This window comes from Scylla paramamosain, chromosome 16 (genome assembly GCF_035594125.1).
Source record: "Scylla paramamosain isolate STU-SP2022 chromosome 16, ASM3559412v1, whole genome shotgun sequence".
In the NCBI taxonomy this organism is placed as follows: Eukaryota; Metazoa; Arthropoda; class Malacostraca; order Decapoda; family Portunidae; genus Scylla; species Scylla paramamosain.
Window position 1 is genome coordinate 5,282,605 of NC_087166.1, and position 26,258 is coordinate 5,308,862.

Genomic DNA, 26,258 nt, shown 5'->3' on the forward strand with positions numbered 1-26,258 from the left:
GTGTGCCAAAGCTGCTCGGAACAAGTCATTTATCTTTTACCTTACGAGTACAGTTGGATAATGGGAGACGGTGATTGGCTAATTAATGTACAGTAAAGGAGTAAATGAATAATAAAATGTAATAATGGTAAAACAAATTGCTAACGACAAAGATATGAGAGAGAGAGAGAGAGAGAGAGAGAGAGAGAGAGAGAGAGAGAGAGAGAGAGAGAGAGAGAGAGAGAGAGGCGAAAGAATAAATATAGCATCCCGTCTCAGTCCGTCTCGGGTGATCTTGTCTGATGGGTCGCCGTGACTCGGGAGGGGGAAAGGAGGGAGGAAGGACGCGGGGAATGCTGCTACAAGCCGCGTCTTGGCACTGGCACGGTCTCATGTTACTGTCCGGCAGGTCATTCTGCCAAGCGGCTCTACCTCAGCTCGCTGACACACGCGAAAGAAGAAAGAAAAAAAAATATACAGTGGAGTTATTGGTGAAATGGAAAGGAAGAATACTGAGACCTGGTGAAGAATTCCAATGTTCTCTCGGCAACTTTTTATCAAGGTAACGACGTGATTCAGTGAAGGACTGTTTCCAAGATAGCGTGTGGTAGGTTTAGGCGGTGAGCGCTGAGAGGGGAGGATGTGGAGTCCCCTCGCCCCTCGCAGCAGACACTCGCTCTGTCGCTCTATAAATACAGTCAATCACCACCAGAGCTGACCCTCACTCGCCAGAGTTTACGCTGAGGAAATATTCTATACATACTCAACACGCAGTCACATAACGAACGTTCATTTATATGCGTCACTCACTCACTGGTTGGGAATGCCAGATGCTAATGGCACCTTAAGAGATCTGCATCTCTCGTGACTACTCCTCTAACGTTTTGACTGCCACGGCTTCCCCTCAACCTTGCTAAAACGATATGATGTAAGATTTGAGTAAAATTTCAAAGACGGTAATCTTGAATGGCACTGGGGACAGCGAATGGAGTGATCAAAACTGTAAATCTCAGTGCCTACAACAACTTAGCAGTCAAAGGATTGAGATAACTCGAAAGATGATTCCTTAATAGCAAACCTTTGTTATTCAGTGCCATTATCAATCTCGGGAATAGTGGAAAGCAAATTCAGCACGCCTGGAGTTACGGAACGATTGAGTGATCAAACCCAAAGCCGTACTCTTAATTCCGCCAGCTCTTCATCAAGGCGGCGGGAGTTGAGAGGCCGCAGGACATCTGAAGTTCCATTCCAGCCAGTCCTCGGGAAGCCGCGCACACTCCCCTTCAGCAGGTGTTTCATTAATATGTATCAAGGAACCAACTCAACTTCGCCGCAGAGCTTCCCCCGATTCCCTCCCCAGGCTTCCACATTTTACCATAATTTCTCGAGGGCGTGCGTGGTGATGACAGAGTGGGAGGTGATGAAATGCGATTGTCACACACACACACACACACACACACACACACACACACACACACACACACACACACACACACACACACACACACACACACACACACACACACACACACACACACACACTTCCACTTCATCTTCCATTTCACGCTAGGTATCCATGTCTTCCCCTCTCCTCTCTATCTCCTTTCCTTCTCTCTTCCTCCTCCATTCGCAAGATATTTTCTTTTTTATCGGTAATTTCTTCTTTTCTTTGATATCTCAGTCCATCATTTCTTTCTCTCTTCTTTTCATCTGTTTCTCCTCTCCTCATTTTCTCCCTTCTCTCTTCATTCACAACAAATTTTCTTTCATTATTTTCTTCTGTGTCAGCTCAATTTTTCATCCTTCGCTAGGTCTTCATATCTTCTCCCTCCTCTTATCTTTTTCTTTCTTCTTCCTTCATTCGCAACATAATTCTTCTTCAACAGTAATATTTTCTCTATATCATCTCAGTCTTTCATTCTTCGCTAGGTCTTCATGTCCTTTTTCTTTCTCTTCCCTCTTCTGTCCTCTCTTCCTTTTTTTTCTTGTCATTCGAAACAATTTTTTTTTTCTTTTCATCAGTAATTCCTTTCTCTCTGTGTCATTTCGTTTTCTGTTCGCCCTTCTCTCCCTTATCTGTCCCCCTCGCCAGTGCAATGACGGGTCACTCCAATAAATTGCTTACTCCGGCAAAAATTTCAGCACACCAAAATAAACGTAACAGTGAACAGAAAAATAAATAAATAAAGAATGTAAAAAAAGTATGTTATATTTTTGGTACCTGAGTAGAAGAAGGAGGAAATATTAAAGACAGACGACGCATATATGCAGAAAAGAAAGTGTATTTTTATCTTCACATGAATTCAATAGTGAATGGAGAGTGAAAAAAAAAAGAAAGGAAAGATAAAGATGAATAATCTAATGTATTTTTTTCCAGTGTTCTAGATCTGTATGTAACAAATAAAGTGGATTTTGAGTTTTATGCATTTGATAGTGAAGAAATAAAAGAAGGTAATAGGAGAAGAGCGGAGATGGATAACCTGTGCGTAAAAAAAAATAAATAAATAAATAAATAAATATATGTGCATATGTGCATGCCTTTTTCAGAGGTATTGTGTCAAGAATAGCTTAAGGGCACGTGTTTTGAAACGATTTATTTTCTAATCTGCACTATTTTCAAAGAGCACAAATATATGATTGGTGAGGTTCTCTTGGATGTTTTTCTTTCCCAGTCACGATGCAAAATCCTTGTTAAACTACACGAACACACGAAAACATCCTTGAAAACCCACTAACTTCTACTGCCCCTGTTAGAAGTTATCGAGATAAAGCGCCGAAACCTTTAAGAATACGAAGCAAAGTCACCTCATTCCTTTGAAGCTGTTACGCGCGGAGTACCTTGATCTACGAAGCATAAAGGGGAAATAATGAAGGATGACGCAAGGGAAAAGTATTACACCACCTGCGCTTTTTATAACGACAGACTATTACAGACCTCACAGTGGGTAATTCTATACCTGAACACGCTGTTACAATACTTTTAACTCAGAATAGGAAAGGAAAGGAGTTGACTCATGTAATATATATATTTTTTTCATTATATTCCTTGTTGTATTTGTTTGGGAGATTATAGTTGTCTCGTGACTGTATTAGATTTAGATTAGGGGGAAAAAAAATAGGAGTTTGATTCATATAATGTAATTTTCAACGTATCCTCTGTGTTGTATTTATTATGGGAATTATAGTGCATTCCATTACACTGTCATCACTTAAGAGTTATTTATGTGACTTAGATTTCTGCATACAACACAGATGGGCGCCATAACTCACGGTTTAAGAGCGACCGAGTTCAAAGGGACTTGTCTTAACAATGTATACTCGGTACCTCTGTCTGCTTATACATACGTGTCTGTGCATCAATCTTCATGTAAATTTACCCACCTATTCATTTATATCTATCTATCTGTCTCTCCAACACTGTCTCTCTCTCTCTATCCTTCCACATTATTCTATCTATCCACATATCTATCTTATTCTATGTATTTGTCCACTTATCTATATCTATCCATCTGTTTATCTATTTATCTATCTATTCATCTATTTATCTATCTCTGTTTATCTATCTGTTCATCTATCTTTACTTTTATCTATCGATCTGCAGTTCTTTTTATCTATATGTCAGAGAGAGAGAGAGAGAGAGAGAGAGAGAGAGAGAGAGAGAGAGAGAGAGAGAGAGAGAGAGAGAGAGAGAGAGAAAGGGGCATTAAGGTGATGAGTAGAGACACTTGAGACATAGAGAAGGAAGAGAAGGGAAGGGAGGGAAGGGCAGGGAAGGCAAGGGAAGGGAAGAGAAGGGAAGGGGGAGAAGGGGATAGGGGCCTTTGATGCGCGCGCAGCCTAACCTCAGACATATCTGGACCAGTGACAAGTTTTGAGTATTTTTGGTTGGTTTAGTGTCGGGTTACCCCTCCCCTTTCTCTCTCCCTCCCTCACCCTTCACTCCCGGCCTTTTCCCCTTCCTTCCCCTCTCTTCCGTCCAATCTCCCTCCCCTCACTATCGGTTCAGTTATGCCCATCTTCTCCCTTCCTTATTCTGTTGCTTCCTCTTCCCTCTTGCCATTATTATCTGAGTTTTTTTTTTTTTCTTTTTTGCTTCATACCTCCCTCCTTCCTGGTTTCTTATACCTCTCTCTCTCTCTCTCTCTCTCTCTCTCTCTCTCTCTCTCTCTCTCTCTCTCTCTCTCTCTCTCTCTCTCTCTCTCGTCCCTGTTTCATCGGTCCACTCTTATATATATTCGATATTTATGTTATTTTTTTTCTTTTTTCTTTAGTTAATCCTATTTTTCTTCTGTTCACGCTGCAACAGTTTTATTTCTGCGTTTTTTCCCTGTGTTTTTATCATGCGTCTTTTTGTTTCTCGTGTTTCCCCTTATGAAAATTTTTTTCTCTTTCGTTTTTTTTCCCCGTGTTTTTCATCTCGTTTGTTTTGCCAGTTTTCATCTCCACTTTTCTTTTTGTTCTTCATCTGTTTCGTACAGCCTTAAATTTGTTTTTGATTTGATATTCCCTTTCACTTTTTTCGAAACATTTTTTTTTCATCTTCGATTTTCCTTGTTTTGCTTTTCTGTTTTATTTCGTTATTGCCTTTTCGCTGTGTTTTTTTTTTCTTTATCTCTCGTTCTCGTCGTTTTTTTTTTTTTTATGCATTTCTTTCCTTTTCCTTTTGATTTCTACTTTCAGTCTTTTCCAGCATGTACTGTTTTCTGTAATATCGTAATTATTCTCACTTGTATGAATAGTAAAACAGAAACTCCATACTGTGTCGATTAAAAGAATAAATAAACAACTAAACGACCCTAAAAAAATAAAGACTTAAATAGAACTTCGAAACACACACACACACACACACACACACACACACACACACACACACACACACACACACACACACACACACACACACACACACACACACACACACACCCTCCAAACACACGCTCCCTAAAATGTAAATCGATCATGCCTGGAAAGCTTCAAACGCATCGAATCACCTTCCATAATTACATAACTGTGTCATGCGGTGCCTTTTAACAAGACTAATAACCGCCGGAAAACCGATCGCTCAGCAGATTGGTGGCTTTTGAAGCGATGAAAGTGAAGGAGAGAGGGGAAGAGGTGAGCTGGGGATAATAGAAGAATGAAAGTGAAGGGAACGGGAGAGAAGAGGTAGCTTGGAGATGACGGGAGGAATGGAAGGGAAAGGAAAGGGAGGGAAGAGCTAGGTAATGGCTTTTAAAGGGGCGGAAGCGAAAGGAAAGGAAAGGGAAGAGAATCGAGGTTGGAGATGACGGAAGGGAAGAACTGAACTAGAGATGATGTGTGGTGGCTGAGTGATGGGGAGAAGGAAGAGGAAGAAGGGGGGAAGAGAGGAGGGGTATAAAGCGAAGAGTGATGGAGGGATGGGAGGTGATGGAGGAAGAAGAGGAGGGCAGTGGTGAGGGAGGTGGAGGTGATGGAGCGTAGAAGAGAAGGAGGGCAGAGGTGAGGTGAGGAGAAAATAGTTATGATTGATTGGTGACTGAATTTACTTTTTTTCGTTAGGTGATGTAAAATTAGTTACTAGAATGGCGTGTGTGTGAGCTGCGTTTGGCGAGACGAGCGATGAGTGGCCAGGCGGTGAGGAAAATAGCCGGCGAGGGAGCAGTTTGAGTTAGAGTGAGTGAGTGAAGGAGTGAGTGATGGTTAGGGCAGCAGTATGAGTGAGTGGTATTAAATAAGGATAAAAACTGGAGAGAGCTGTATTAGTGAAGAACAGCGGTATTAGTGAGTGATATTTTATGAAAAGTGGGTGATTTTTTGGTGAGGATAGCAATATGAATGGGTGATGTGAGGTGAGAATAGCAGCATGAATGAGTAAATATTTGGTAGATGATATGAGTATAGCTATACAAGTCGAGTATAGCAGGTCAGAATTGCAGGATGAATGTGACATCAAATAAAGATAACCATTTAAATCAGAAACATCAGGTGGAAGCATAAGACAAGGAACAAGAACACAAGTATGAGACTGTACGAATGTTATCACGCAAAAAATAACAAGAACACAAGTATAAGTGTGAGTATGAGGTATCAGGTACGGGGCATAATCAATATAAGTATCAGAGACGACTTGAGCGAGTGGGGAGGTCGGTGGTTGGTGAAGGCTAGCGGAACATTGGCAGGTAGGTACAGAGTCACCTGAGCCCCGTCTCCCGTGCTCTCGCTCCTCCATAATAGGGCCAGCTGCTACCTATCTGTCTGGGCAGCGCGGCCAGTGAGTCAGTGCGGGCAGAGTGACGGACTTGCGTTGTAAAAGGGAGAGAAAAAAAGTGTAATTCGTCGGTGGGATTATTGGACCAGAAAAATAAAAAAAAATGTATATCGGCGGGATGGATAGAAGGGGAACGAGCGACGGTTTGTCAAAAATAGAATATATATTGTACACTTTTTTTTTTTTTGTTATCGCTCTGGGTAATAGATGGAAAATTAAAGTAAAGAGAAACGATATTTTTGGTGATGGTTGTCTCCGTGATAGCCTGAAATAGCGATGATAGCGTGGTGTTGTTATCGATGTAGGTGATGGAAGTGGTTGCAGTTATTTATATAAAAAAAAATGAGTGGTTGTGATCATTGCAGGGAATTGTGTCGGGAGATAAAAATATATAAAAATGCATAACTCTAGTGTTGCGGTTTTTCTTTTCTTTTTTTCTTTTTTTTCTACGTGATTGTTTAGTTGTTAAAAGGGACTATGAAAGAACCATAAAACCTTCCTAAAAGAATGCAGTAGAAGACTTCCAAACGTTTATGTAACAGATATAGAAAAGTTATACTAAATATTTACTGGTGAGGTATCAAGTTAACACGAGCCATAACCTCCCACATGCCAGTGACATGTACAAGCGTCCGTTCCCTCATATTTGTACATCTATCAAAAGCCGCCACTATTTAGTTTTGCCATAACTCCTCTTCTTTATGGCCTTGTCTCTCCGCTGCGATGAGGAGGCAGAAATATATGCAGGAGGATAATTATGTAGTAACTCAGCAGGCTAGACATTACATCACCGTCTGAGGAAGGAAGTTTACGAGGCTTGTGAGAGAGTGTGAGGGGTCCTTCTGTCCTAAAGCTGCGCGGGACATATAGAAGAGGATTGTTCGGAACCTTTGGGACTTGTAGATGAGAATTATAATCTGAATTTAAAATCTTCATCTTCAGACAGCAGATGTCGCTTCTCTTCTCCATCCCGATGATAAAAGGACTTGGATCCGATATCTAGTTGTATTGACATCGAGACCAGTTCTGAGTTCGAGTTACGAGATCGTTTGTCTGCGGATGAGTGGGAGAGGGAGAACGCGAGTGGAAGGAGGCGAGTGGCAAAGACCCATCTCGATCTTCCTCCGCTTGCCCTCAAAGCCTCCTAGTTACGAACTCCTGAAGGTGGAAAGAGCCAAGTGCCAAAGTGATTATTGCTGTGTTTTCAAACCTGGCGACCTCCTGATCTTGGCTACTGCCCTTGTTGTTACGCCTTACGCCTCTCGGTTTCCTCCTCACTGCCCCGGCTGCCCTCTGCTGTCCTCCTCATGAATGGAAATGTGAATGCCATTTTCCTTAGACCACGTTTCCCTTGATCGTCTTTCCTTCCACTATTAATATTTTGATGCAGTTTTTCTTAATTGAAGTTTTCGCTTTCTTCTTCATTCCAATACTAATGTCACAGATCGATCTTTCTTTCATCTTCTCTAGCCTTCAGTATTGTTATCATGTTTTTTTTTAAGAGGCAGGTTGGTTTACACTGGTCAGTATCTGTGTGTGTTCAGTCGTATCTCCTTTAGTCATACATAACGTTCATAAATTACTCACTCGTAATCTTCTAAAAGCTCCTGTCAGATAGATGCGTCCTCCCTGTGATTCGCTGTTCTTTATACACGTGTTTGTAGACTTTTTTTATGTATTCCCAATGACGTCTTTTGATGTCCTCGATTCATCTTGACGTTTGTGAGTACCTTGATGTCTCTCATCTCGTAGACATGTCAGCAACATTCATACCTCGCCCTTGAAAGTGTGCTGAGCAATTTTAGCTCGCTTGTCGGTGGTTAAGATCCAAACGTGATTGAATTACATATTAACTTCAAAAAGAATCGTATCGCGGTTTCAGGTTCCCACTGCGAACTATTTTTCATTCACTTATCTCGTGAATTTTTATTTTTGTGCCTGGAAGCGTTGACCAGTATTAATTTCCTCCCAATCTCACGTCTGCCCCTTCTTCCCCATCTCTCGCTTCCCTTCCTCATCGCTCGTCCTTCCCTTCCTGTTCATCTCTTTCTCTCTCTTCCTATCCTCATATTTCACCCTTTCCTTCCTCATTCCTCGCCCTTTCCTTTTTCATCTCTCGCCCTTCCCTTTCTCATCTTTCGTCCTTCCCTTTCTGTTCATCTTTCAACCTTCATATCCTCATCTCTACCCCTTTCCCATCCTCATCTCTCGCCCTTTCCTATCCTCATCTCTCCCCCTTTCCTACCCTCACTCTTGCCCTTTCCTCTCCTCATCTTTCACTCCTTCCTTCCTTTCCATCTCTCGTCCTCCTCTTCCTCCTTTCGCATATGACAACACCGAAATGTCAAGGTTGAAGGAGAACACCTTTCACTTACTTCCTCTCTCCAGCTCCCTTCCTCTACCTGCGAGATACACACTGAGAGTTAGTTGAGTTGCTTTTCTGGATACAACTTGATGGCTGCTGCAAAGTCACTGAGGGAGCTTCTGATGTAGGTTTCTTACGTTGCTAATGAGGGAAATGTGTGTGTTAAGCGGAGGAAATGAAGGTGAGGCAGTCATTCATCACCTGTGGATGGAAGAGGGTTGTCAGTTGCTTCCAAGGGTACAGTCTGAGCACCTATTACAGTCCCCTTTGTTTTTGTAGTGCTTCGTGTCCTTTTGCGGGTTTCCTGACCTGTGTGTTGTATGAAATTGTTTGAAAGGGATGGAAAAAATGTTGGCTGAAGATTGCAACTCGATATAGAATAGTGCACCTGATATGAATACATGGAATTGTTCTGACGTGATGTGTTGTGGTGAGAAAGATAATGTTTGTGTCGTTTAGGATTGAAAGTGATGTTTTTACAAAAATTTTTAAAGTTCAAACAAATACGCATCTTTGTTCTTCACTCTCTCTCTCTCTCTCTCTCTCTCTCTCTCTCTCTCTCTCTCTCTCTCTCTCTCTCTCTCTCTCTCTCTCTCTCTCTCTCTCTCTCTCTCTCTCTCTCTCTCTCTCTCTCTCTCTCTCTCTCTCTCTCTCTCTCTCTCTAATATGGCTTGCGATCATGAGTCTGGCACGTGTTTCCCCCAAGGCCGTGGGTGAATTACACGGAACACAGGCTTCGGATATTAGCGCGCCTCGAAGGATTACATTTATACCTGCGTGTATTGTTTATAGAGTTTCCATCATTTCCGGGGAGTGAGAGGGACAAAGGTCTTTTATAGTGTCTCAGTCCCCCTGCAGCTGATAACGCAAGGCTGCTGCATGGTGCATGGTTGTCCCCTCAGCTGCAATACTATGGTGCACATGCAGTTGTCTCACTGTTATCTTCTCTATATCTAGCCAGGCAACCCAAATACAACAATTTATACAGAATCTACAGACTAACTACAGAAAACACAGGTGATATAATTGATGATGAGTATAGGTAAATCATGCATTTTTTTTTTCTATGGTCACTACCCTCCAGGGAATATACTGTGTGGCTACACTACACAACACTCCTGCAGCTACAGGCACAGGCACAGGCACGTGATCATGTCTTTCCACATTGCTTGGAAAATCTGCATTATTATTATTATTATTATTATTATTATTATTATTATTATTATTATTATTATTATTATTATTATTATTATTATTATTGCCATCATCATCATCATCCTACCACATTAGTGGTTTACCTCTTCTTTTGTAAAGCAAATCGAAATCGTGCCCAGAAATTGTGTTTCGGCTGAAGATAATATTTTATGACTTTTCTAATTTCCCGTGACTTGGACAATTTCAGGAGTGCAGCATCAAGACGCACCCGGAACTAAATTGGCTGAATTGATTGGGACGCTTTACTGCTCTTGGAGGGCTGTGGTTAAGCAAGATTTATTATTTAATTTATGCTAGCCTTTGGCCAGCTTCCTTAACACATGAAAGACTGAGAAAAATTAATAAATAGACGCACACGTGGCTGCCAAGAGGTGTTAGGTGGAAGTCCTCAGTTTAAGTCTTATTTTTCACCTGTGTAAAACAATATCCAGAAAACACCTTCTGAGATACACTAGTACCGGAAACGAGTATTGCCAAGTGTTTATATCAGCCAAGAATGTGTATCTACCTTTTCGTTTTGGCAACGGTGCGCAGGATCTTATTGTGCGCTTAGTTTAAGTGGAGTTCATGGCCGCCTGAGGAATGGTAGGCGCCAGGCAGGTGACGGGCACCACCAAACCAATGGAAATTATTACCTCTAAAATTTCTGCTGTTTGGATACGAACAAGACGTTTAGTATTTACTGACACCATAAAATATAAAAGACAGACAACCTAAAGACTTTGCAACGGGGTATTCAGATAAAGAAGCATCACTGACACTGAGGTTAATGGCACTAGATCCAATAGATATTCTTGACAACAGTGGCTCCTTACAACCTGAGAGTGGTGCCAGCTTGTGCAATGCCACTAGACCAACGAGTAAGGACACAGGCAAGACCGGTTGCCATGATGAAGGGGCATGACGCTGTGCTCGCTAAGAGGCCCCGCCAAATGATGGTGTACTGACAAGCCATGCTAAGACAAACACCATTTATTACAGTCTAGTCATATTATCTTGACGGATAAGCCTGCTCGCATCCCACCCAACGATCGCCAGTCCATCACTCGTATTCCCCAGCAAGATTCGCCAATCACAAGCAAGGGGAGGGGGACAGGACGAACTGATCCATCAAATGAACCAATGATGGGCTTCTGAGCGCGGGGAGGAGGCGGGGCTAATCCGTCAAGGTAATGTGAACAGGGTGTACTTGGCACGAGGACTACGGAACAAGACTGTCACTGGGAAAGGCACACAGTCACGAGTATTACTGACCGGAGGCATGTATCCGTAGGCCATAGGATCCTGCAGAGAAATAGGGACAAGTTATGTAGTAAGAGACCAACAGAGGAGGATAGGTAAGCCTCCCTTCCCCATCTTGAATGGCGCACCCCACCCTTTCCATGCCCTCTCAAGGATCTGTACCCATACACTATGATATGAAGATGTTGTCCAGTTGTGTGTATTGATTATTGGTATTATTAGTATTGTTGTTGTTGTTGTTTATATTAATATTATTGTTTTATTATTATTATTATTATTATTATTATTATTGTTGTTGTTGTTGTTGTTGTTGTTGTTGTTGTTGTTGTTGTTGTCGTTGTTGTTGTTGTTGATAATAATGACATTAGTATTCTTATTATCATCATCATCATTATCATTATTATTATTATTATTATTATTGTTGTTGTTGTTGTTGTTGTTGTTGTTGTTGTTGTTGTTGTTGTTGTTGTTGTTGTTGTTATTATTATTATTATTATTATTATTATTATTATTATTATTATTATTATTATTATCATTATTATTATTATTATTATTATTATTATTATTATCATTTTAATGAAATCAACTGATTTATGGTTAGATACATTAGACAAAAGCTGTATATTAAGAAGATATTAGATATGAATTATTTAAATAATTTTCGAATTTTCTTAAAGATTATATTGCGAGAATTCGTGAATGTAAATTCTTGTCTCGTTGTACTTAGATATTTGTGTGGTTTAGACACTTATAGGCCATTGGAATATTGAGTGTGCTTGGGAATCGTCAGTGTAATGTTATCTGCATGGCAGTACTTGAAATGTGTTTGAACTGTGACGTCATTAATATATTGCAATTTTTCTACTGAACTTATTTCAGATAACAGTAAAAACTATGAAGCAAAATGAACATAAGCAAAATGACATACACATAAAACATAACTGCTAGAGAGAGAGAGAGAGAGAGAGAGAGAGAGAGAGGGGGGGGGGGGGGGGAACTGAAATCAAATTAAAGGAATGGAAAGGAGAGAAGAAGGAAGAAAACAGAGGAGATGAGAGAGAGAGAGAGAGAGAGAGAGAGAGAGAGAGAGAGAGAGAGAGAGAGAGAGAGAGAGAGAGAGAGAGAGAGAGAGAAGAGGTTGGCACTGGTTATATTTAGTGTGAGCAGCAGCAGCACTACACCACACCACCAGCAGGAGGAGCAGCGAACGTGGCAGCAGAGAGAACAGGGAGTGAGGGAGCAAAAAAACAACAGGAAATCCCTTTAAAACAACAGATGAAAATAATAATAAAGCAAACCATAGCTCCAGCGGGCGGCGGCTTAATCTGCAGAGGTAGTATAGCAGTTACAGTGTCAGAGTTGTAAGGAACAGTAGGAAGGCAGAAGGGGGGAAATATGTACAAGCTGCTCCGTAAAGAAAAAAAAATATGGCAGAGGAAGTAGATAATTGAATAGCTGAGGTATTAATAGTAAATACACTTATAGGGAGGACGAGTAGGAAGGGAATGTGGACGAAGAGGAGTAGGAGGAGGAGGAGGAGGAGGATGAGAAGGAAGAAGAGTAAGGGGAGAAAGGGGAGTGGTAATCGATGTGTAGGTATTTTAATGAGTTACAGAGACCGGTGTTGTTACTGATGCGCTGTCAGAACAACCTCATCCATCTGTACTGAGTGTTAATTAAAGGCATGTGCTAGTTATTTTAAGATCAGTCAGCTTCTCGTGTTAAGTTTGGTCTGCTACTCATGTGCAAAGGTGGTAGTGTTTCGTTAAGTGTTGCCTTTGTGTTGCTTCAGTGTGTTGCTTCATGGTAGCTCAGTTCAGTGTGTTATATTCGTGTGTTTGTTGTGTGTTTCGTTTATACATTCGTTCTAATTCTGCAATTCGTGTGTTTCTCTTGCGTTTTGCGTATCCATGTTGTGTTTCTTGTGTAGATTTGGCTTCGTTTTATGATTTTTGTGTTTTTTTCATGTGTTTGTTTCATATTTACTGTATGTTTAGTGTTCTATACATCAGTTTTATATTCAATTATTTTTTTCTTTACTAAAATGACTCTTGATTTGTTTTCTCTTCTATTGCATTTTCTGTAGTTCGTCGCATGCAATTCAGGTGTTTGTCTATTAGTGCTGCAATGTTGTGTTTCTGTCTGTTTGTGTCGGATGTTCTAATGAGGCACACTTTGTTTGTATTGGTGTTTCAGATTTGTTTTTGTTTATTTGTTTATTTATTCAGGTATTTACTTATTTTTTGCTTGCTGTTTTATTTTTGTTCAGTATGTTTGGCATGTAGTGAAGAGACGCTGTTGACTCTCTCTGTCTCTCTCTCTCTCTCTCTCTCTCTCTCTCTCTCTCTCTCTCTCTCTCTCTCTCTCTCTCTCTCTCTCTCTCTCTCTCTCTCTCTCTCTCTCTCTCTCTGTGTGTGTGTGTGTGTGTGTGGGTGTGTGTGTGTGTGTGTGTGTGTGTGTGTGTGTGTGTGTACTTGTTCGCGTTCATGTGAGTTAGAGAGAGAGAGAGAGAGAGAGGGGTAGAGAGAGAGAGAGAGAGAGAGAGGAAGAGAGAGAGAGAGAGAGAGAAGAGAGAGAGAGAGAGATGAGAGAGAGAGAGAGAGAGAGAGGAGAGCAAATACCTCACTTTTCCAGTCATAATTTTCGAATCTGTAGCGCGTTGGATTCGTTCCGTGCAGAGCCGCAAGAGCCGCCTATCCTTATTTGGGTCTGAGTTCGAGAAGAGGGAGAAAGGAACACGAGGCCGAGGCTGTGGGGGGCCCGTGAGCCTTCGTTTGTGGACTTGTGGACTAAAGCATGAGATAGAGTGTGTTTGAGTGTGAGTAAAAGTGTGTTTGGATAGGTAACTTGTATGTTTACGCTGAATTTGGCATTCGTTCATGTATACTAACTTAATGAGTGTTTGAGGGCAGAGGAGTGGGGGGGAAAGTGTGCAGTTGAACCAGAAATGAATGTAGAGGGACAGATGAGAGCACTGTGTCAAAAGAAGTAATAAAGAATGAGTGGAGGAGAGAACAGCGTGTGTTGTAGGGATGAGATACACTGCAGTGGTAATACAGCAGGGTCTTGTTGACACGAAGATGATAAGCGTGAGAAAAGAACTGTAGGTAGTGAAAGCCTTGGTGGAGAATGTAAGGGAAAATAGGAGGGATAGTGGCAGAATGGTGATAGGGGTGCGTGGGCCAGGCTGAGGCTGCGGGCAGCGCCAGACTCATACCATCTTTGCTTTTCCCCTGTCCCCCACCCCCCCTCGCTCCCGGGTAGGTGTGTGGGGGCGGCAGAACACAACGTGGTTCAGGGGGCCAACGTGGGTTGCTGCTTCCCCACCCAAGAAAATGTTATGACCCTCGTTAGTGTTGATTATTAAGGGATAAGAACAAGTGAATCAGCCTGGGACACACAAGGGAAGGCGGTGTGCTCTCGCCCTACCTACCTGCATGTAGCCGCCGTAGGGGGGACGCCCGTAGGAGATGGGCCCCGGAGAGTTGAAGGTGGGTCCAGGCATATGCGACATTTTTCGAGTGATGTAAGCGTCGTCGTAACTTGGTCCTCGCATCATGGGTGCCTCAGTTGCTAGCGACACTGTGTGGACTGACAACACCTCGCGGCCCCGCTCCTAGCGCCCACTGCCCGGCCTGCTGCTACCCGAGCCCTGCACACACCACAAACAGCTATTTTTGGATCCTCTGCCCCCTTCACGTCACTTCCTCCACCATCTTGAAATAGCTACCTGCCACCAGCGCCCCCGGCCTCTCCTTCACGCCACCAGCCACGCCCCGCACGGCCAATCACAACTCATATTTTGTTGTTCATGGACGATGGACGCCGGTGAGAGGGTGGGAGATTCCGCACCGCCCGTCCGCTGCTGCCCCCACGCCCTGCCCCGCCACGGCCGCCCCTCCGGCACTAGCTGCTCCCGACACCAAGCACTTCTGATCACCTATAGGTCGCAACACGCCTCTCCTACAGACCTGAAGCACCGCTTGAGGTTTCAAGTGTCTGACAGTGAGTGACAAGAGAGATTGCATGCCATTCTCTCAGTCGCTCTCACCAAAGCCGGCTTTTCCAAACACGTCAGAAGAATTGTTTATGTATTTCTTGAAAGACAAAACAGTCACGGGTGTTGGGCAATGTTTGGTACACTTACATCACGTGTATGTTCCTCTCGGTGTAATGATGTTTGGCTGAGTGCTGGAACGACTCAAGCATGTCAGGGAAGGAGATAAGGGAGTGGCTTCTGAGTCTTGCTTGCTGATAAATAGTTTATTTTTAAAGGCTATACATAATTTCTTATGAAATAGATATATACTGTACTTTTTGTGGTCTATATACATGCTCAGCTAAAATATATGGATAGTTTTAGTCCAAAACTACCTGTATTTTTCTTTGGGTATATATATAGTTTTTGGATATACATTATTAATAAATACCAGCACCTCTCACACCCACGGCAGACTTCCGCCTCTAGCACACAGGCAGGAATTTCCCTCAGCATTGTCGTCACCAGAAACACTGCTGTTTGTTGGCTTTTTTTTTTTGTGCTTATCCCAATAATTTATGCACCGATCGCACGCATTGCACACACACACACACACACACACACACACACACACACACACACACACACACACACACACACCACACACACACACACACACACACACACACACACACACACACACACACACACACACACACGACACACACACACATCGCTTTGATCAAACGACGACCAGTTGACAGCATCAGGCACAACGCCTCACAAGCCGTCACATTCGCTTCGTTCGTCACACATTCAATACACAGATTTTGATGATTACGATGGCACCGTTTGCCGGATTCTCTGTTCCATCCCTTCCCTGAAATTTCAATATTTGATTACCAGGCCAGTTTCGTTCTGTTTCTCCACGCCTCCCTGCCTCTCCCCTCCCTCCTGCCCCTTCATCGCGAGGCAACGGAGGGACTAAAGCGAAGACCCAAGACCACCATCGACTGCTCTGAGTGGTGAGGGTGATAAACTATCCCCGCTGAAGGTTGAGTGTACCCGGTAGTGAACTAAGAGGCCCCGTGGCAGTCTCGTCTAGGGCCTCAGTGCTCCCCGGTAACTGAGGTCATGAGAAAGTGGGTGTGTCTCAGTATACATGTACGAAAACAAGGCATCATGTAGGTGTTTTTCTTCTCTTTTCTTTTAAGGAGACGAAGATGAATAAGTAGGGTCCTGTGTCTCTTGTGTCGTGTTTTGAGATTGTTGCTAAGTTGTGTTGATCGAAAGTTTTTGCTGTGGTGATCGAAAGTTTTTGCTGTGTTGATCGAAAGTTTTGTTTTGCTTTCTTTTCTTTATTCTTTAAAAAAATCAGTGTATTCGTCGTTTTTGTGTGGTGTAATTGTTTCCGCGTGACAGATAAAAAAAAAAACTGATGTGTTGGTTGGATTGTATGTTTGTTGATGCCACTTTTCATGACAGCGATTTATTCATGGATGGTAAATTTGTTGCTTTCACATTCTTTGGGACACTAAAAATTATGTGGTTTATGTGTGTGTGTGTGTGTGTGTGTGTGTGTGTGTGTGTGTGTGTGTGTGTGTGTGTGTGTGTGTGTGTGTGTGTGTGCACGTGACTGCTTGGTGTAAGTACTCGTACATGGCTTCCTAGATTTGAATTTTCTACGAAACGTTTACTTCTACATCTATATTTGGCACTTTATTTATCCTTGGCTTCTTTGGCGTCCTTTTGGTCCTTTACTTCCTTGGATTCCTTGGGGTCCTTGGGGCGCTCCGAAGGATTGGGAGCGTCGCACCAGGTGGAGCCCGCCCGCCTGCACCCTTCCAGGACATCGTCAAACACCTCGTCTCGGTTCAAGATGGCGGCGAAGAAGTAACTCTGTGGGTGTGAAGCGGGGATGTTACTGGGCAGTTTGAAATGAGGAATGGCTGCTTAGGACTAAGGACAATATTTTGAAACACTTCTACGCCGCACCTCTACTATTTTCAAAAGGCTCTAGTTGAAGTAACGCGGGTTTGTAAGTTGTTCTATGTTTGCAGTGACAGTTGAACAAGATTTCTTCTTTATTAACAGGAGAAACACTCGCAAGAACCCGGCTAACCATCTCTGTAGCCTTTGAAAACATTGTGAGGTGAGAGAGAATAGCGTTTCTTAATACGGGTCTAGGTCGGGCTGAGACAGGTGGGGATGGTTTTCTTTGTGCTAGGCGTGGTTAGTAGTGAGCTTTGAGTGGGCGAAGACAGGGTGGGTGGGACAAGATGTGGATGTGGTTAGGTTACGGTAGGTCTAATTGTCTTCGTTTAGGGAATGATAAAGGAATGCAGGGGAAGACTGATCTAAATCGTGAGATAAAATGAGAAGTCTTACTAAGGTGGCTTGAAATAAACGAGCTGCTGGCGGAGACAGGTGGAGAATGTTGTCGAAGATATTTTTTTCTTGCAGTTAAATCTTAAAGGGAAATGGTGATGATGAAGGTGAGAATAAGGATGCTGATACCGATGATGATGATGATGATGAAGATGATGAAGATGATGATGATGATAAGAAGGAGGAGGAGGAGGAGGAGGTGGTGGAAAAAGGGGAAAGAGGAATTTGATTGGGTGCTTTTATATTTGGCTTCTGAGGTTTGAATTTAGTCGGACTTTGAAGTAAATTTGTGTGGATCTGTTTTGTCCTTTTTTTTATTCTTTGGTATCTGGGTGGGACTGGCTCATTCTGTGACATGTTAGTTTCATTATTTTTTCTCGGTACTTCCCTTTAGGTCTACTTTGGTCGGGTTTTGTTTTTGTTGGGCAAGGGTGAGCCGTAATGCTTGTGCTAAATGGGAGAATACAGGGATAGGTAATGCAAGAGGAAGACAAGTTAATATTTTTTTATATATATTTTTTTTTCCACTTCCATTACCTCGTGTTTATTTTATGAGGTGCTTGTTGACTGAAAATTACTTTCTTGGAGTTTTAAGATCAAGAGTTTTATTTATTTAGTATTTTTATGGTTTTTGATGTTGCTGTTTGATTATTTCCTCAGTCACTTGTGTACTAATGGATGATGTTAAGTGGCTTTACTTCATTGTTTTGATTTATTTCTGCATGTCGTGTCAGTAGTATGGTAATTTTTTTTTCATAACTGTTACTTTCGTTATTTTTCAAGATGTAGATTTTTTTTTCATGACGTCTAGGTTTAGAATGACACTTAAGGCACGTCCATAAATAACTTTTAACTTCCCTTTCATCACTATTACTACCACCATCGACAGCAACAAACTCATCACACTCACCTTCCCTTCCACAGACACCTCGATGGCCATGCCGCCTCCAGGGATCCACGGGTAGCTGTTGGCCTTCTCCACTTTCGCTTTCCTTCAGCGGGAACTTTAGATTCTTGGCGGAGTGACTCTTACTCCTCTCAAAACACAGGAAGCTGCCGGAATATAAGTAGGCAGGTGAGGGTCTAATTAGGAGAATTGCGTTAAGTGTGAGGATGACATGACGTGGACGACAGAATTGTGTGTGTGTGTGTGTGTGATGTGTGTGTGTGTGTGTGTGTGTGTGTGTGTGTGAGTATGGATGGCTTCGTCGCGTGCATGGCGTGTCAGTGATGAATGACCGTATTTCCTAAATGTGAATGAGCCGTGAGAACAGAAGGGACACGTCAAGGGGTGAGTCTGTCCATTGGTGATGGCGTGAAAGGTGAAATGGGTCGGAAATGGCGTGAAGGGCGAGGCAGGTGGGAGGCAAATAGGCGGTCACGTCAGCACCTGGTGGAGAAGGAGCAGAAGGGATGCAGAAAATAACAAGGTTCTTTGAGTGTAACTCCAATACATAGACTAAGATATAAATAAAAGGAACACCTACCAGTAACTCTGAGGAAAATACTTATATTCTTGTACTGAAAATGAAAGTAAAGTGTGCATGTATAGATCTATTCAACTATACATTGAGTGATTAAGGTAGATTATAGTTGAACACTGAAAAGCATATTACCATTAACATTACTCGCTGGGAGAGAAGCACTTCGTGAAGAGGAATATATTAGTAAAAACAAGACAAACTAAAGAAGAATTTTAGTAACTGTATCTTAAATTGGTTTTGTATCTGTTTTGAGGTGATAAGTAACTGGGGCTCAAATAAGGAGACATACCACAATAGCACCATCCTTACGTGATAAGTGTCGACTAGCGGGGTGAGGGGAGTGAGGGGACGCGAAGACCAGCGGCAGTGGCCCCAGCACACCCCAGATACACATACCGCGACGTAACGCCGTTCATACGCCAGTAACTTCCTACCGTACTGAGGTTAGACCTGTGTTAAAAGATTATACTGAAATTCGAGCTTGTGTTTTATTTTCAGGACTAGATTATTATTACGGCGACACAGAGTAACCGGGACAGAGAACACCTGATGATTAGTGTGATATTTGGTATTGCTCTACGGAACGTCACAACACTGCCACGAGCTGTGTGAGGGCCTCGTGGCGGGCTGGTGGGTCTAGGGTCGAGATAATGACACTCGATCAACTAGGAAACGACGAATGTTTGTTATCACACGACAGCAACGACAAAACATAGAAGTCTTTGTCTGACAGCACAGTGTACGATGTTAACGAAGGACAAGACGAAGAGGTAAAAGCGTTAGTAAGTTAGTTAACCTCACATCAACGTGCAACAAATTGATCACAGGTCAAATGTTTAGAGACCAAGTTAGTTCAGAGGAAGAATTATTATTATTGTATGCCTTCTTTGCTTTAAGGTGAGTCAGGCGATCATCTCACTCCAGGTCAGGTCATCAGTATTGTCACACAGCATCGGAGGCTCAGAGACACGTGTGAGATCACTGAACCACCCGCCTTGGGTCCCAGTCAGTCACACAGCGGAAAATACGCGATCGTTCAGCTTATCGATCACTGATGTTCTCGGTTTGGCTTCATCAGTACTGAGAGACTTTAGCATATTAAGGCAGGACCTCTTTTGTTTTCCTTTATCACTCTCCTGCTCTGTTGATCCCTCTGCCTTGACTCTCTTAATGTCCGGGGAGGAGCAGAAAAACATTTGTGCCTTCATCTCCCGACGACTCTGTCTGCAACTCGCATTGCTCGCTCAGGGAATGCAGCAGTGCCCCCTTCGTGTTGGACAGAGAACGGGGCTGGTTTTCTTTGGCCTCGCTCAGGGTCTTCCACGTTTGATGGGACAACTCTCTGCGTTTTGTTAGCTTGGGGCTGCTCTTTGGCTCCCACGCTGGGAACAACAACTTTGATGGGATGATGGGCTCTTGCTCGTCACACGTTCTCCAGGATCTTCTGTAGTTCCTGCAAGTCATCCTCCTTTTCTTCCTTGGCTTCCTTTCCCTTGCTTGATTTACTTATGTTGAGGAAGCTGAAACCAGAAGAGGTGGAGGCAGTTTCTGAATAGGTCCTGGTGAAGGCGCTCTTTTTGCTGCTTTCCATTGGGTGTTTCGAGGAGAAAGATGCCGAGGCTCTCACCTTCGCCCCAGTCTTCGGTCTGTGTGTCACTGTGAGTTTGCTAGCGGGCGGCGAGGCTGCAATTTTGTTAGTAGGCATTGTTAGTTTGGTAGAGGTGAGCGGTTTCTCCTGCTTGCCTAACCTGTTGGTGAGGTAGAGTCGACCATTCTTAAAGGCGGAGGTAAGGGAGCGGTCTCGGTTGACTAAGGTGCAGCGTCGACCACTTTGCCAGCCTGGAGGGAGAGAAATAGGGGAAATAATGCCTGACTACTAGAAAGAAGAATAAGAAATATGTGAGCATTATTTCTTGTGTGAGAGTAAATATTTCTCAGACGATCGTGTTTCTTTCTTGCTTCGTTACATAAGAAAAGTGTCATGTAGGCTGTGTCCCTTCTGAATTAATGTGCTAGTTACACTCTCCCCTCCAAAAACATGTAGCTCCTCACATCAATTAAAAAAAAAAAGACATTACTATGGAAGAGTCATCCCGCGGAAAATATCCTGCCTGAGCAAAAAAAAGAAAAAAATTTAATCTGCATCTTGTTGCCTCAGGAGATGTGAGGAGCACCATCTTAATAAACATATCTGAAGGAAACTAAATAAGCTGGAGAGGAGAAGATTTAATATGTTGTTAACTGTGACACAACAAGATTTCGGTGCAAGGTGCGTGAGTCGGGAAAGTGGAGGTGCTGAGAGTGTGTCTGTGTGTATGTGTGTGTGTGTGTGTGTGTGCTGTGTGTGGTGTTTGAGTGCTTAGGTGATGATAGTGCTTGGGTCTTTTGTTACTTGCTATACTTGTGCTCTTGTTATACTTGTGATCTGCTTTATTTTGTTTGTGATTTTGGTGGTTAATAAATCTTTTTGTCTGTAGAGTGACGGCGATCATCAGGTGTTTTTGTGCTATGTGAAGGTTTATGGGTAATTAAAGATGATCCCATAAAACGCTTGAATGACCCCACAGGTATAATTGTTCTTAATGGAGGTGCGTGGTGGAGATGGCTTATTATTATTATATATTATTATTATTATTATTATTATTATCATTATTTTACTGTTTACATTATTATCTTCGTCTCTTTCTTTTAATTCCTCTCTCCTGTATTTGCATCCTTCTTTTCAATTATTCATCTCGTTCCTCGGGTCTTCGCAACCATCATCATCATCATCATTATAATCATATTCTTTTGTGAGGGAAGAAAAATTGAAGTAAGTATAATTTGATAACAACACGCGAGTATCATTGACACGTGACCGAATTCACCTTGGATTGTCCGTTCATTAACTCTGAAGGTTACTGTGCCATTGAACACGTCATTAATTATGACAGATGATTGAGAATTGTATTGGCAGGGAACGGTAATGAAGTGGTTTTGGTGTAATAAAAAATGATGCATTGCAATTATCTGAATACATCTGATTTACAATTGACTTTAATGATGCTGTTGATTAGGATTATACTTAACACACCTGTAACCTGTAACCTGTAGCTTGTAGTCTATAGCCTGTAACCTGTAAGCTGACCCTTGTAACCGCTCGTCACCAAACTCTCATTAAACGGATGATGTTTTCCATCTCACATCAAAGAAAAATGTTACATCAAACATTTTTTGGGGTAATTCTCTGCTCTCTCTCTCTCTCTCTCTCTCTCTCTCTCTCTCTCTCTCTCTCTCTCTCTCTCTCTCTCTCTCTCTCTCTCTCTCTCTCTCTCTCTCTCCTCTCTCTCTCTCTCTCTCTCTCTCTCATCTCTCTCTCTCACTCTCTCTCTCTCTCTCTCTGTGACAAACGATTATTTTCCAGCATATCGTAAATCATAACAGTGACATACTTATGGAAGGCCACGAGAAGTGCGTTATGTCATGGCTTGTGCGAGGATGTTCACGAATCGCAGCGGCCTGAAGACACCTTGGCTATTGACACTACTTCCGGCATTACATTTCCTTTTGGCTTTTTTAATACAGATACGCAGTTTATGTATAATGCATCACCCTTAAGAAATCCATCAGTGAGTGAAAATGTTTGGGTTGTATTCTCAAACGTGTTTTTCTAACACTTAGATTGCTTTCAAAGGCTAAAAAGATGATAACTTGAATTATTAGGTTTCTTTTTCCTTTGATGGTAAAGAATCATTCTCAAAGTTTCACTAGGAGCATGGAAACATACATGGAAACCCCAGTAATTTGCGGTAGAGCCTGTGTATGACTGTGGGCCGGCTCTAGTCATCAAGGCCCACGTCACCTCGACTTTTCAAGGTGACAATCAGCACACATACGGTAGAGCCTGTTAAAAGCACTCCAGATCAGCCCGCGAAACATTGATGGATACGGAGCTTTATTCAACGGCAAAAATACACCATCCATTAAGTGCTACGAGACCACATATTGTCTTCGTCTGGTGTGATGAGGATGGCATTCAGACCCGGAGGCCGCAGACACAAACAGCCAGCAGTGAGCATCGATTTCAATTTGCAGGGAGAACCTTCCGTCGCGGCCAATTCTACTATCCAATTTTACTCTCCCCCGCTGCGAGGAGACAGTCAGTGCGGGAGAGACTCTTATTTAGGAAACCACCTCGCTACTCTGTTTTTCTTAGGTTCGTATCCTCAAACATTTCGCGATCCTATGTGGACTGCTTTTTTTAAATACTCTAATGGGAGTATTTTTTTTAGATTTTTTTTTATGACTCGGATGATAATTCAACAAGGACTTTGCATCATTATTAGGAAAAAAATAGTGGGAAACCGAATAATCATGTCTCTGGGACCTAAAAATAGTTAGAATGAAACTTCAAAGGGTTCAACAACACGAGCGAAATATTCCAAGGCATTGTAGAGCTCTGGGCTGAGTTTGGGAGTGTTATAGAGCTTTGGGTATAGCTTTGTGTGTGTTATAGAGTGTTCTGGGTTTAATATGGGATTATAGGAGATTGTAAATGAGTGCAGGTGAATGATAGTGGTTTGTGTTTGAAGGTCGTAGGTTGGCAACACACCTGGAAGCGGAGTCTCCGTGGGGGGAAGGTTGAACAGCTCCAGGAAGGAAGAAGAGGTCAGGCGAGGAGTTGCCGTTGTCACTGCGGTTCTGTAAGTTAATGAGGAGGTTAGTCTTTGGGGTGACGCAGCGTGACCGTGTTGCCGGGGTGGTTGTGAGTGGTGTGTGTTGTTGTTGTTGTTGTTGATGTTGTTGTTGTTATTGCTCTTCTTTTTCTTATTATTATTATTATCAGTAGCATTATTATTATTGTTATTATTTTTTATATTATTATTATTATTATTATTATTATTATTATTATTATTATTATTATTATTATTATTATTATTATTATTATCATTGTCATCATCATCAATGTCATCATCATCATCATCATCATCAGTACTAATAGTATTGTTAGTATTATCAGTAGCAGTAACAGCTGTTGTTCCCAGCATCCTGCATCCACGTTTGATGACAGGTAAATATCATGCTTTGAAAATATAGTGTAATATCCTGTCTGCAAATCGTATGAGGTACAGTTTGTTCAGCAAGTAATGTTTGTTACCGTGAATAATTATTTATACTTATGATGAAAATTCGTTTTTTTTTTTTTAGTACAAGAACGATTCAATTGGCAATAATTATTCTTCAGCCTTCAAATTAACTAGTTATAGTTCAGAATCACACTAAAACACTCTCTATGCCACCTGTTAAATCAACACATGATACCAGCCTACCACCTGCGACTCACACATCCCGCCCTCTCCTCTCTCTTGCAGAGCCCACCTTTTCCCCGCGCCGCTCCAGATCAGCGTCGGTGGGCAGCGTGTCCCAGAGCCTCGAGGTGGTGTCATACTTGAGGCGGATCCTCGGGTAGCGGAAGAAAATGAAGTCCATGACGAAGAACTTGAGTCCCAGGTAGATGCCGGTGATGGTGAAGAGCTCTGGGCGGCGGGGAGCAGCACGGAGGCGATCAGCAGCAAGCACAGGAACAGGTAGAGGCGCTGCGTGGCCTCGTGCTCCCACAGGCAAAGGCTGCAGGTGAAGGGAGCTTGATGACGTTGAAAAAAAAATAGGTAGTGGTTATGGTGAAGTGTGTGTGTGTGTGTGTGTGTGGTGTGTGTGTGTGTATGTTTCATGGCTAACTTTTATTTGTAGCTGAGCTGCTTAGCTTTGCAGCTTTTACTGGAAAACGTGAACCGAAAAAAAATGCAGTCCAAACACATATTGAAGCAGATGAAAACGCAGCTCATTTAAAAAAAAAAAAGTCATTTATGTTGTAATAAAACTGGTCACATTTTTTCAATACATACGTATGTTTTTTTTTTTCATATGTAATTTCATTTCCGAGTGCGGCATCCGTTAATCAGGTTTTTACAGTCATGTTTCAGTTCCACATTCCACTTGTTTTCATATTCATAGACCTAATTTTACTGACTCGAGTTTTTTTTTGTCCAATTAGGCAATATTTTCTGCGTGTGTGTTGTAAATTTGTAAACTCTAAACTTCATTAGTGTCTAACTTTAAAAGGTTTTTGACTGCATCCCTTTAGACTCTCTCTCTCTCTCTCTCTCTCTCTCTCTCTCTCTCTCTCTTCTCTCTCTCCTCACTCTCTCTCTCTCTCTCTCTTCTCCTCTCTCTCTCTCATCTTCTCTCTCTCTCTCTCTCTCTCTCTCTCTCTCTCTCCTCTCTCTCTCTCTCTCTCTCTTTCTCACTTACTTTTTAACTTTCTCAGCTGCATTGGGACACCGCTCCCAGCTGGTTCTGGACGCGACGAGCCACTTGCAATACCAGAGCAAACTTGTCTCCCAGCCCCGCCTCTCCCGCCGCCATGTCCACCGCCTCGCCGCCCTCCCGCCGCCGCAGCCGCCGCAGAAAGATTTGGGTCCATCCTCTGCAAGTGGCGAGGAGAAAATCAAAAGACTGTTTGAAGTTTGACAGGTAAACGAAAATATGTGGAGGAGAGTAGGAAAAATTTTGGGGATTTTTTTTTTTTTTTTTATATGTATGCGGAAAAGAGAAACGTTTTTAGTAAGGATTTTTTTATATGATTTCTTGTCGTGGTCATGTCCCTCTGCGGAAATTGCTACCTAACAAAATTTTTGATGAATTTTCTTCAAAAGTACATTCTGGTATAAGATGTGAGATAAGTCTTTTTCTCTCCTGCAGTTTTTACATTCATTTTAGGATAACTTTTTTACATATCAGGGATCTTGGCTTATCGTCCTCACCTTTTCTTCAGGTAGTTGAAAGAGAGTTTGAGGATGCCCAGAAGGAGCACAAGGGTCAGAAGCCAGCCGAAGAGGACGCTGTAGAGGTAGATGAGGAGGGCGAGAAGTGTTGCTGAGGGCGATTCCCACCTGAGGAGGGACGTGACCACCGCCGACAGTTCCGTCAAGGGTCGCATCACGCACCCAAACCTCAAGATATTCTCCTTCAGCCTGTGGACCAAACCCTCATTACCGACATGTCCTCCAGTGCGCTCCTCAAGCACCTTTGGCTCAATGGCACTTTTTCATCAGTAAGGAGCTTGAAAGAAACAGTGAAAGTGGATACAAGTGAAGGGCGCTGAAAACCACTAGACTGATGGACTGTACTTTCATTTCCACTAGTCTTGCGGTGTGTTCACTAGACTCTTTGGCCAAGAATAATGTTCCAGTGAACCAGCAGTACAGGTGAATATTGTGTGTGTCTGTGCGGGATGATGAATGTTGGCAAACACGAAATTTGATAATTCTGTATTAATTTTTGTGGTAATGGTCTAGTGTAGTACAATGAAATATA

The 26,258-nt window shown here is 42.5% G+C and overlaps 2 protein-coding genes across 20 annotated transcripts in view; both read right to left on the bottom strand.

Moving 5' to 3' along the window:
* LOC135107920 (fibrous sheath CABYR-binding protein-like) overlaps window positions 1–14,743 on the bottom strand; it is an 80,746-nt gene extending 66,003 nt beyond the window's left edge. For 5 of the 19 annotated variants that reach the window (XM_064018356.1, XM_064018357.1, XM_064018343.1 and 2 more), the window contains exons 1-2: window positions 14,485–14,700; window positions 11,064–11,093 (exon numbers count right to left, since the gene is read on the bottom strand). In XM_064018356.1, the coding sequence (XP_063874426.1) occupies window positions 11,064–11,093; window positions 14,485–14,610 (156 nt within the window). In that variant the 5' untranslated portion in view covers window positions 14,611–14,700. Of the gene's footprint in view, window positions 1–11,063; window positions 11,094–14,484 lie in introns of all 19 variants that reach the window. The other 14 variants (XM_064018351.1, XM_064018352.1, XM_064018340.1 and 11 more) reach the window with 13 other exon arrangements.
* Window positions 14,744–16,069: 1,326 nt separating this feature from the next.
* On the bottom strand, window positions 16,070–25,917 carry LOC135107840 (GRAM domain-containing protein 4-like). The gene is given in 11 exon segments (XM_064018126.1): window positions 16,070–16,156; window positions 16,792–16,929; window positions 18,329–18,413; window positions 18,415–18,471; window positions 20,651–20,741; window positions 23,494–23,582; window positions 24,226–24,416; window positions 24,419–24,509; window positions 25,194–25,216; window positions 25,218–25,368; window positions 25,706–25,917. Coding segments are annotated over 11 exon segments (1,179 nt in total). The 5' UTR covers window positions 25,882–25,917.
* Window positions 25,918–26,258: the final 341 nt, after the last annotated feature.